Source organism: Macrosteles quadrilineatus, unplaced genomic scaffold, assembly GCF_028750875.1.
Source record: "Macrosteles quadrilineatus isolate MER2022 unplaced genomic scaffold, UCM_ALF_1.0 Scaffold_9__3_contigs__length_116548681, whole genome shotgun sequence".
In the NCBI taxonomy this organism is placed as follows: domain Eukaryota; kingdom Metazoa; phylum Arthropoda; class Insecta; order Hemiptera; family Cicadellidae; genus Macrosteles; species Macrosteles quadrilineatus.
In genome coordinates, this window is record NW_026542602.1 from 39123616 (window position 1) to 39137872 (window position 14257).

The window sequence follows — 14257 nt, forward strand, 5'->3', positions numbered from 1 at the left end:
TCTATACACAATCTTTTTAATGTAATGTGTTTTTAGTTCTTTGACTGTCCTTATAAATAGTGGCCTACCAAGTAAAAACACTACTAAAATGGTTACTACAACAAATAACCAACGATTTTAGTACCCATATTTATACAAACTTGTATTGTATTTTAAGAGTAAACAGCTCCAAGTATACACTCTTAGTTCAACCTCCGTTAATTAATTTTATCTGTTTTAGAATTGTATTCTACATGTTATCTTGTTAAGACTATTTTTAAAATAAATTATAGCTTTTGAATTCTTAAATAAACTTTTTATGATAACGGAATGCTTATTTTCTGCTGTCTTAAACAAATTTTGGCTTATGTAAAATGTATTTTTTCTATTAATATAATAATAAAATAATTAATAAGATACTAGTCAATAACTTTTGAAAACTAAATTTTTGCTATTACATTTATAGAAAAAATTATGATGATTAAATTTAGCTAAGGTTGAAGATATTTGATACATTCACAAGAATAATTCTTTGCTAAATTCAACAATGAGATTGTAACGGGTATGATCAGATTTTTCTTATTTACTAGAATCAAAAATCAAAATACCTCTTTACTATATGAATGACTGATAGCGCGCTCTACTATGCGACTTAATTCAAAACTCGGCCACTGGGGGTCAGCACTCTACGGGGCAAAACGTCTAGTGGACGAGTCCAAAGCCTGGGTACGGGGGAGTAGCGTATGGGGTGAGAGACTAAAGACCTAAGAGAAGGAGAAGACAGATGAGAGGAGCTTGGTGTTGAGTGAGGGTGTACAGAGTTAGTCACTGGATGTTAGTTTAATTTGGATCATCAGGACAGGCTAGTTAGTGACGTGTTGCCCTGTGCTCAACACAACTTGTCTTATTACTGCTACCGGTCTTGACAACTACGAGGGTGTGGTAAAGGTAGTCGTGAAGCCGAGGAACAAGATGGCGATAGGCCTACAGGTCGACTGAACTGTACTGGACTACAACGACGGAAATCGAGGAGCAAGATGATGACACCGGTGATACAGGTGACCGATTGAATTGGACCACAACTACAACGACAGGTGATTGACTGAACTGGACTACAACTTCAACGACGGAGATCGAGTAAAGACGAAGTACTGTAACCTACGTAGCGACGCGACGAAGCGCCAGGGGACTAAGGGAGTCGTCCGACCGGAGCTTCGACGCAGGAAGCGGCATTAAGCTAAGTGTTAAATTATAAGAATTCAATAGATTAATAAGAATTAGGCCTACATAACATAATAAATAAATAATAATAAAAAGACACCGTTACAAGATTTAGTGCACATTGGTAGCAGTTAGCAAATCAGCTACAAAGATTTCCTGTAATTATTTAACAAACATTCTTTTCATATTTATATTCAATATTCAGTGCATATTTACAGTAAATTATCATTGCAAGTCATCTTCGTACATGTCATTTAAATGCGAAGCAGAAGGATTCCCTGTAAATATTTGACAAACATTATTTTCTAATCTGAGAAATAAACCCAGAGCATAATTGCAGCAAGTACTCTTTGCAAGTCATGTACAAAGATTACTTGCAAGTGTTTTACAAGCATTCTTTGCTAGCCCGAGAAAAACATTTAGTGCATGTTTGCAGCAAGATATTTTTGCAAGTAATCTGCATTCATTCCCTGCAAGTGTTTAACAAGCATTCTTTGGTAGCTTGATAAAAACATTCATTGTATGTTTGCAGCACGGTATCTTTGCAGGTCATCTGCAATCATTCCCTGCAAGTGATTCAAAAGTATTCTTTGCAACCTTGCTTCAAACACAAGGCGAAACTTTTCAGAAAGTCTGAGATGGGGTTACTTTTATACTTGCAGCAAACGTGTTACAAATGAAAATGTTTGCAATGCATAGTTGCTGCAACCATCTTGGGTTGCCTCTGAAAGTTTATTATGAACTAACTGAAAGCTTTCTCTACTATCTGGGCTGGTATAATAATATAATACTGATACTGATAATGATACTGATACTAAAACTGATACTGACGATACTGATCCTGACGATACTGATACTGATTATAGTGATACTGATGATACTGATACTAATACTGATACTGATACTGATGACACTGATACTGATACTGATTATAGTGATACTGATGATACTGATACTGACGAGACTGATACTGATACTGATGATACTGATACTGATACTGATTCTGATAATGATACTGATACTGATTCTGATAATGATACTGATACTGATAGTAAAACTGATACAGATACTGATACTGATACTGGTGATACTGATATCAGTATCATCAGTATCATCAGTATCTGTATCATTAGTATCAGTATCATCAGTATCAGTATCATTATCAGAATCAGTATCATCAATATCAGTATCATTATCAGAATCAGTATCATCAGTATCATCAGTATATGTAACATCAGTATCAGTATCTTCAGTAGTATCATCAGTATCAGTATCAGTAACAGTAAAAGTATCATTATCAGTATCAGTATCATCAGTTTCAGTATCATCTGTATCAGTCCATCAAATTCAGTGTCAGTATCAGTATCACTATCACTATAATCAGTATCAGTATCACTATAATCAGTATCACTATAATCAGTATCAGTATCGTCAGTATCAGTATCATCAGTATCAGTATCAGTATTAGTTTCAGTTTCAGTATCAGTATCAGTATTATCAGTTTCAGTATTATCAGTATCAGTATCATCAGTATCATTATCGGTATCAGTATCATCAGTATTAGTATCGTCAGTGTCAGTATCATTAGTATCAGTATCACTATGAGTATCAGTATCAGTATAAGTATTATCAGTGATCATCTGATGATACTGATACTGATACTGATACCGATAATGATACTGATGATACTGATACTGATGATACTGATACTGATGATACTAAAACTGATAATACTGATACTGATTATGATACTGATACTGATACTAAAACTGATACTTATACTGATCCTGACGATACTGATACTGACGATACTGAAACTGATTATAGTGATACTGATGATACTGATACTGATATTGATACTGATACTGATACTGATGACACTGATACTGATTATAGTGATACTGATGATACTGATACTGATACTGATGATACTGATACTGACGATACTGATACTGATACTGACGATACTGATACTGATGATACTGCTACTGATGATACTGATACTGATACTGACGATACTGATACTGATGATACTGATACTGATTCTGATAATGATACTGACGATAATGATACTGATACTGATGATACTGATACATAGACTGATACTTATACTGATACTGATTCTGATAATGATACTGATACTGATGATACTGATACTTAAACTGATACTGAGTCTGATAATGATACTGATACTGATGATACTGATACTTATACTGATACTGATTCTGATAATGATACTGATACTGATGATACTGATACTGATGATACTGATACTCATACTGATACTGATTCTGATAATGATACTGATAATGATGATACTGATACTGATACTGATACTGATACTGATGATACTGATACTGATACTGATACTGATGATACTGAAACTGATGATACTGATACTGATAATGATACTTATACTGATACTGATATTGATACTGATACTGACGATACTGATACTGATGACACTGATACTGATACTGATAATGCTGATACTGATACAGATGATACTGATACTGATGATACTGATACTGATAATACTGATACTGATACTGATGATACTGATCCTGAAACATATGATACTGATACTGAAAATGATGATACTGATACTGATACTGATGATACTGATCCTGACGATACTATATTGATGATACTGATACTGATACTGAAACTGATGATACTGATACAGATGATACTAATACTGACGATAATGATACTGATACTGGTGATACTGATACTTATACTGATACTGATTCTGATAATGATACTGATATTGATAATACTGATACTGATAATGATACTGATACCGATGATACTGATACTGATACTGATGATACTGATACTGAGACTAATTATACTGATACTGATGATACTGAAACTGATGATACTGATACTGATAATGATACTTATACTGATACTGATACTGACGATACTGATACTGATGATACTGATACTGATACTGATAATGCTGATACTGATACTGATGATACTGATACTGATGATACTGATACTGACGATACTGATACTGACGATACTGATACTGATGATACTGATACTGATACTGATTCTGATGATGATACTGATACTGATGATACTGATACTGATTCTGATAATGATACTGATACTGATGATACTGATACAGATGGTACTGATACAGATGATACTGATACTGACGATAATGATACTGATACTGATGATAATGATACTAATACTGATACTGATTCTGATAATGATACTGATACTGATGATACTGATACTTATACTGATACTGATTCTGATAATGATACTGATACTGATGATACTGATACTGATACTAATGATACTGATACTGATGATAATAAAACTGATGATACTGATACTTATAATGATACTGATACTGATACTGATACTGATACTGACGATACTGATACTGACGATACTGATACTGATGACACTGATACTAATACTGATGATACTGATACTGATACTGATAATGCTGTTACTGATACTGATGATACTGATACTGATGATACTGATACTGATACTGACACTGATAATACTGATACTGATACTGATGATACTGATCCTGAAACTGATGATACTGATACTGAAAATGATGATACTGATACTGATACTAATGATACTGATACTAATGATACTGATACTGACGATACTATATTGATGATACTGATACTGATACTGAAACTGATGATACTGATACTGATACTGAAACTGATGATACTGATACAGATGATACTGAAACTGATGATACTGATACTTATACTGATACTGATGATACTGATACTGATACTGATGATACTGATACTGATACTGATGATACTGATACTGATACTGATACTGATGATGTTAATACTGATGATACTGATACAGATGATACTGATACTGACGATAATGATACTGATACTAATGATACTGATACTTATACTGATACTGATTCTGATAATGATACTGATACTGATGATACTGATAATGATACTGATACCGATGATACTGATACTGACGATACTGACGATACTGATACTGATGACACTGATACTGATACTGATGATACTGATACTGATACTGATAATGCTGATACTGATACTGATGATACTGATACTGACGATACTGATACTGACGATACTGATACTGATAATACTGATACTGATGATACTGATCCTGAAACTGATGATACTGATACTGAAAATGATGATACTGATACTGATATTGATGATACTGATACTGACGATACTATATTGATGATACTGATACTGATACTGAAACTTATGATACTGATACAGATGATACTGAAACTGATGATACTGATACTGATAATGATACTTATAAAGTTACTGATACTGATACTGAAGATACTGATACTGATGATACTGATACTGATACTGATGATACTGATACTTATACTGATACTGATACTGATGATACTGATACTGATGAAACTGATACTGATAATACTGATACTGATACTGATGATACTGATCCTGAAACTGATGATACTGATACTGAAAATGATGATACTGATACTGATACTAATGATACTGATACTAATGATACTGATACTGACGATACTATATTGATGATACTGATACTGATACTGAAACTGATGATACTGATACAGATGATACTGAAACTGATGATACTGATACTGATAATGATACTTATAAAGTTAATGATACTGATACTGATACTGATGATACTGATACTGATACTGATACTGATGATACTGATACTTATACTGATACTGATGATACTGATACTGATACTGATGATACTGATACTGATACTGATGATACTGATACTGATACTGATACTGATGATGCTAATACTGATGATACTGATACAGATGATACTGATACTGACGATAATGATACTGATACTAATGATACTGATACTTATACTGATACTGATTCTGATAATGATACTGATACTGATGATACTGATAATGATACTGATACCGATGATACTGATACTGACGATACTGACGATACTGATACTGATGACACTGATACTGATACTGATGATACTGACAATGCTGATACTGATACTGATGATACTGATACTGACGATACTGATACTGACGATACTGATACTGATAATACTGATACTGATACTGATGATACTGATCCTGAAACTGATGATACTGATCCTGAAACTGATGATACTGATACTGAAAATGATGATACTGATACTGATATTGATGATACTGATACTGACGATACTATATTGATGATACTGATACTGATACTGAAACTTATGATACTGATACAGATGATACTGAAACTGATAAAGTTACTGATACTGATACTGAAGATACTGATACTGATGATACTGATACTGATACTGATGATACTGATACTGATACTGATGATACTGATACTGATACTGATACTGATGATGCTAATACTGATGATACTGATACAGATGATACTGATACTGACGATAATGATACTGATACTAATGATACTGATACTTATACTGATACTGATTCTGATAATGATACTGATACTGATGATACTGATAATGATACTGATACCGATGATACTGATACTGACGATACTGACGATACTGATACTGATGACACTGATACTGATACTGATGATACTGATACTGATACTGACAATGCTGATACTGATACTGATGATACTGATACTGACGATACTGATACTGACGATACTGATACTGATAATACTGATACTGATACTGATGATACTGATCCTGAAACTGATGATACTGATCCTGAAACTGATGATACTGATACTGAAAATGATGATACTGATACTGATATTGATGATACTGATACTGACGATACTATATTGATGATACTGATACTGATACTGAAACTTATGATACTGATACAGATGATACTGAAACTGATGATACTGATACTGATAATGATACTTATAAAGTTACTGATACTGATACTGAAGATACTGATACTGATGATACTGATACTGATACTGATGATACTGATACTGATGATACTGATACTTATACTGATACTGATACTGATGATACTGATACTGATGATACTGATTCTGATACTGATGATACTGATACTGATGATGCTAATACCGATGATACTGATATTGATTATACTGATACTGATACTGATGATACTGATACTGATAATACTGATACTGATGATACTGATACTGACGATACTATATTGATGATACTGATACTGATACTGAAACTGATGATACTGATACAGATGATACTGAAACTGATGATACTGATACTGATAATGATACTTATAAAGTTACTGATACTGATACTGAAGATACTGATACTGATGATACTGATACTGATACTGATGATACTGATACTGATGATACTGATACTTATACTGATACTTATACTGATACTGAGACTGATGATACTGACACTGATGATGCTAATACTGATGATACTGATACTGATTATACTGATACTGATGATACTGATACTGATGATTCTGATACTGATGATACTGAAACTGATACTGAATATACTGAAACTGATACTGATGATACTGATACTGATAGTGATACTGATACAGATACTGATACTGATGATACTGATAATAATTCTGATAATGATACTGATACTGATGATACTGATAATGATACTGATACTGATGATACTGATAATGATACTGATACTGATGATACTGATAATGATACTGATACTGATGATACCGATACTGATGATACTGATACTGATGATACTGATACTGATGATACTGAAACTGATGATACTGATACTGACGATACTGATACTGATGATACTGATACTGATGATACTGAAACTGATGATACTGATCCTGAAACTGATGATACTGATACTGAAACTGATGATACTGATACTGAAACTGATGATACTGATACTGAAAATGATGATACTGATACTGAAAATGATGATACTGATACTGACGATCCTAATTGATGATACTGATACTGATATTGAAACTGATGATACTGATACAGATGATACTGAAACTGATGATACTGATACTGATAATGTTACTGATACTGATCCTGAAGATACTGATACTGATGATCCTGATACTGATACTGATGATACTGATTCTACAGGGCTCGCACCTTTTCTGGCATTTAGATTCTTAATGACCTACACCGCATCCCGGTCAAGGTCGATCTTCTTGGCGCGGAGAATACCCTGGATATAATGTGACACACAGGTCCAATTGTCCTCACCCTCCGTCATAATCGGTATGACCGTGTCCATCCTATACTAACTGTTGAGCCTCCAAGCGGGGCCTTTCCCAGCGCTGGCAGTGGAAAAATGTATGTTCCACGTCATCGAGAATGCCTGGGCATTATATGCAGTCGGGTGACACGGCTTTGCCCATCCTGAACAGGTACGACCGGAAAAAGCCGTGTCCCGCCAGAAATTGGGTGAGGTAGAAGTCCACCTCTCCGTGCCGCCGATCCACCCAAGGTTGGACTTGATACATCAGTCGCCTGGTCCAGAGTCCCCGTGTCTCCTGTTCCCAGCCCTCCTGCCACAGCTGGTAGGTGCGGGTGCGTTCCTCTGTTCGTGCCTCGTCCTCCCCACGGCGCCGGTGATACTGATACTGATATTGATACTGATACTGATGATACTGATACTGACGATACTGATACTGATGATACTGATACTGATGACACTGATACTGATACTGATACTACGAAAAACACGGGGGCATGCAATAAATAATAAAAGTTCAATAGTTATTTATTTTTAGTTTAAGATAATTGTAAATTAGATATTGCATGCGTCATGCATTTTTAGTTTTACATCTTACAAGTATTTATTCTCTTTACATATTTTTTTTCCATTTATAAATTATTTAGTGAAATATCTGTAGTTTATAAACAAAGAATTGGTCCTCTACTGTTCAAGGGAACGTACATTATAATCGATGATTTATTTTCGATAAATTGATTTTTTTATTCCATAATATATGGATATTGACAAATTGAAACATATCAGCAGACGACTACGATAAAAAATATTGTCCGGTATCAACAAACATTAAAAAAATATTGGAATAAAACTGTTCTAAACTAACCTAGCTTAACAAAACTTGCTGTAAAATTTCAAAATTCCGTTTGATTTAAGTTGGTAACTTAAACTTAGCCTACAGCAAATTTGTTTAGTTGGTATGTTGGGTTAGTTTGAAATATAGTTTCATTTCTTAATCCAAATAGGCAGTTCTCAATTCGTAGTTTAAATGCGTTTGAATAAATGAAACAGAAGCGAAGGAATATGGATAGTAAAGGAAGCCCAAAATATCGATAAATCGTAACGTAATCATCGATAACCATGAATGTTCCCTTTAGAAAGAAAGTACCCAAAAACGTGACTGCAGATAGACATACATTACATTATATAACTTATGCCTAATGCCTATTCTTATTAAGAAATTTGGCAACATTCTTGGACTCTAAAGTTCTAGTGGTGGCTTACTACGGACTGGTTTTTCCTTGTCTTTCATATGCAGTTGCAGTTTGGGGACATGAGTGTGTAAATTCTAAAAGAGTTTTTAAACTACAAAAGAAAGCTATCAGAACAGTTTTTAAGAAGCGACGTAGATTTTCCTGTAAAACACTTTTTGCTAACTATAAAATTCTTACTTTTCCGTCAATCTATATCTTAAACTGTCTCGTATTTGTTAAGAAAAATATCAACCTTTTTCAAAATCAGTCTCGCCCTATCTCCTATGGTTTGAGAAGCCGGTCCGATTTGGACATTCCAAAGCACAAAACTGTGCGTTTTTTTGAAAATCATTTATTTTACATTGGCATTTAACCGTTCAATGCACTGCCCGCTCCCCTGAAGATGGAAAATAGTGTGGACAAATTTGGCAAAGGGGTTAAGAGTCTTCTTTTGTCACGCTGTTGTTACAGTGTAGAAGACTTTTTAAGAAATCAATGATATTTAGTTTTTAGATTTTATTTATAAGAAATATTGTTTTTATTTGTTAGAGAAATTTTGTTGACCACTTTTCAAAATTGCACCAAATTTAAAATTGTAACTTCAGCACAGTTAAATTTTCTCTGTGTTTTGAAAAAACCTAAATAAACCCGTACATTTTTTTTACAATATTACATTTTATGTTTTTCTATACACAATCTTTTTAATGTAATGTGTTTTTAGTTCTTTGACTGTCCTTATAAATAGTGGCCTACCAAGTAAAAACACTACTAAAATGGTTACTACAACAAATAACCAACGATTTTAGTACCCATATTTATACAAACTTGTATTGTATTTTAAGAGTAAACAGCTCCAAGTATACACTCTTAGTTCAACCTCCGTTAATTAATTTTATCTGTTTTAGAATTGTATTCTACATGTTATCTTGTTAAGACTATTTTTAAAATAAATTATAGCTTTTGAATTCTTAAATAAACTTTTTATGATAAAGGAATGCTTATTTTCTGCTGTCTTAAACAAATTTTGGCTTATGTAAAATGTATTTTTTCTATTAATATAATAATAAAATAATTAATAAGATACTAGTCAATAACTTTTGAAAACTAAATTTTTGCTATTACATTTATAGAAAAAATTATGATGATTAAATTTAGCTAAGGTTGAAGATATTTGATACATTCACAAGAATAATTCTTTGCTAAATTCAACAATGAGATTGTAACGGGTATGATCAGATTTTTCTTATTTACTAGAATCAAAAATCAAAATACCTCTTTACTATATGAATGACTGATAGCGCGCTCTACTATGCGACTTAATTCAAAACTCGGCCACTGGGGGTCAGCACTCTACGGGGCAAAACGTCTAGTGGACGAGTCCAAAGCCTGGGTACGGGGGAGTAGCGTATGGGGTGAGAGACTAAAGACCTAAGAGAAGGAGAAGACAGATGAGAGGAGCTTGGTGTTGAGTGAGGGTGTACAGAGTTAGTCACTGGATGTTAGTTTAATTTGGATCATCAGGACAGGCTAGTTAGTGACGTGTTGCCCTGTGCTAACTATTTTCTCAATAAATACTCATTACTCAACACAACTTGTCTTATTACTGCTACCGGTCTTGACAACTACGAGGGTGTGGTAAAGGTAGTCGTGAAGCCGAGGAACAAGATGGCGATAGGCCTACAGGTCGACTGAACTGTACTGGACTACAACGACGGAAATCGAGGAGCAAGATGATGACACCGGTGATACAGGTGACCGATTGAATTGGACCACAACTACAACGACAGGTGATTGACTGAACTGGACTACAACTTCAACGACGGAGATCGAGTAAAGACGAAGTACTGTAACCTACGTAGCGACGCGACGAAGCGCCAGGGGACTAAGGGAGTCGTCCGACCGGAGCTTCGACGCAGGAAGCGGCATTAAGCTAAGTGTTAAATTATAAGAATTCAATAGATTAATAAGAATTAGGCCTACATAACATAATAAATAAATAATAATAAAAAGACACCGTTACAAGATTTAGTGCACATTGGTAGCAGTTAGCAAATCAGCTACAAAGATTTCCTGTAATTATTTAACAAACATTCTTTTCGTATTTATATTCAATATTCAGTGCATATTTACAGTAAATTATCATTGCAAGTCATCTTCGTACATGTCATTTAAATGCGAAGCAGAAGGATTCCCTGTAAATATTTGACAAACATTATTTTCTAATCTGAGAAATAAACCCAGAGCATAATTGCAGCAAGTACTCTTTGCAAGTCATGTACAAAGATTACTTGCAAGTGTTTTACAAGCATTCTTTGCTAGCCCGAGAAAAACATTTAGTGCATGTTTGCAGCAAGATATTTTTGCAAGTAATCTGCATTCATTCCCTGCAAGTGTTTAACAAGCATTCTTTGGTAGCTTGATAAAAACATTCATTGTATGTTTGCAGCACGGTATCTTTGCAGGTCATCTGCAATCATTCCCTGCAAGTGATTCAAAAGTATTCTTTGCAACCTTGCTTCAAACACAAGGCGAAACTTTTCAGAAAGTCTGAGATGGGGTTACTTTTATACTTGCAGCAAACGTGTTACAAATGAAAATGTTTGCAATGCATAGTTGCTGCAACCATCTTGGGTTGCCTCTGAAAGTTTATTATGAACTAACTGAAAGCTTTCTCTACTATCTGGGCTGGTATAATAGTTTATCTATACATAAAATATTTTGGGGGGGTCACGACCCCCCCCCTGGGACCGCCCTTATGCAAGTCAACCTATACTACAATACTAGAATTCACATTGTATGGTAAAATCCACATCAGAATCTGTTTTGATTGTATACAAACAATTTGATAATAAAACCTCCTAAACTATAGCTAAACACTAGTCATATGTTGAAAGTACTTGCTTTCCCTGTGTGTGCCTTCGACTGCAATAAACACATGCCTCTTGTGCTGCACCATCTCCCTGAAGTAGCTGGATATGTTTGGACAGTGGTAGTGAAACAGTCTCATCAGATATTCAACCTTCGGCATGCTCCTGCACTGAGCACACAAGTATTACAGTTGTAAACAGAAATAGGTGTTTCAGCCAGAGCCAATTCACACAATTACAATTTGTTATCAATTAATTTTTCACACAGCTGGTGCTATTGTCTACTGTTAAGACTTAAGAGCATGGGATTTTTGTCCTATGGTGGTTCAAGTTCAAGCGCACCAGTCATAACTCGAATCCTGGATCCTGAGTGTCATTAAATTAATTATTAAATAATTATACTGAGATCATGAAAGGTTGTGTATTTCTATTTTAACAAAAACTCAATCAAAATATCAAACAATAACACAAAACATATGTTGAACAATTACCATATGTTATTAACATATTAACTACTACTGTCATCCCTCCTTCACAAGTCAAAATGATTTGGTTTTCTTCTAATCCTTTCCCCTCGTCTTACAACAGGAGCTGAGTCATTGTTTTGTAATTCTGGCCTGGACGATTGACCTTTATTAACATCATGGGAGATTCTGAATGACTTGTCTCTTCTTAGGAACCATGAGTTTCTTCGGTATTCTCGTCCATCACCAGTCTGGATTTTGTACGATCGAGGTTCAGGACCAACTTGAACAATCTTTGCTCTCAGCCAACACTTTGGTTTGAATCTGAAAAGCACTGGTTCATCGAGTTGAAACTGATCAGGCTCTGTCTTCCTCATATCACCGTATAGCTTCTCTCGTCTTTTAATTTTTTCTAGCTGTTTTGAAACATTTTTTATGACCATCGGAATAAGGTGGTTGGTCGTAGATGGAAGTAGAGTCTTTGTCCTCCTACTCATCAGCCGCTGAACTGGGGAACCTAGGTTACCTCTTGGTGTGTTACGGTGATGAAGAAGTGCAAGATAAATATCGGACTGTTCTTCTTGACACTTGACAATTAAGTTTTTTCCTTCTTGGACATACCTCTCCGCTAGCCCGTTGGATCTTGGAAAATGAGGAGATGAAATTCTATGATTAAATTTCCATTCGGATACGAATTTAGTAAATTCCATAGAAGCAAAACATGGTCCTCCATCAGTTCTTAGTTCATCTGGAATACCATGAGTTGCAAAGTACTTTTTTAGGTGTGTAATAACAGTGATGCTACTTTTGTTCCTAAGATTTTCACACTCAAAATATCCTGAGTAACTATCAGCAACTACTAAGAAGTCTTTACCTCCACATTCAAAAACATCAGCTCCGATGAACTGCCATGGCCTCACTGGTACTGTTTCTTGAAGGATCACATCTTGAGGTTTATCTCGTTGATATTTGCTGCATACATTGCACCTTGCTACATATTGTTCAATATCTTTTTCCATATTAATCCAATATACATAGTCACGTGCTGTATTAATTGAACTTTGAACACATTTGTGAGGACGGTGAATATTCTGTAACACTTCAAGTTTCATTTCATCAGGTATAATCAAACGGCTTCCTTTAAACAAAAGACCATCATAGCAACTTAGTTCTTCTCGGAAAGTGAAATATTTTACTAATTCCTTGTCAACAGTGCTTCTTTCTTCGGGCCATCCATTCAAGATCATTTCCTTCAATTTAGAAAGCTCTGTGCATTTTCCAACACTAGTTCTGATTCGAGAAACTGTATCAG

The 14257-nt window shown here is 34.5% G+C and overlaps 1 protein-coding gene across 1 annotated transcript in view; it reads right to left on the bottom strand.

Moving 5' to 3' along the window:
* The window catches only part of LOC129003339 (uncharacterized), a 29811-nt gene that overhangs the window by 11436 nt on the left and 4118 nt on the right, over nt 1–14257 (bottom strand). Inside the window, exon 3 of the mRNA XM_054431631.1 lies at nt 12516–12651. Within this exon, the coding sequence (XP_054287606.1) occupies nt 12516–12651 (136 nt within the window). The remainder of the gene's footprint in view (nt 1–12515; nt 12652–14257) is intronic.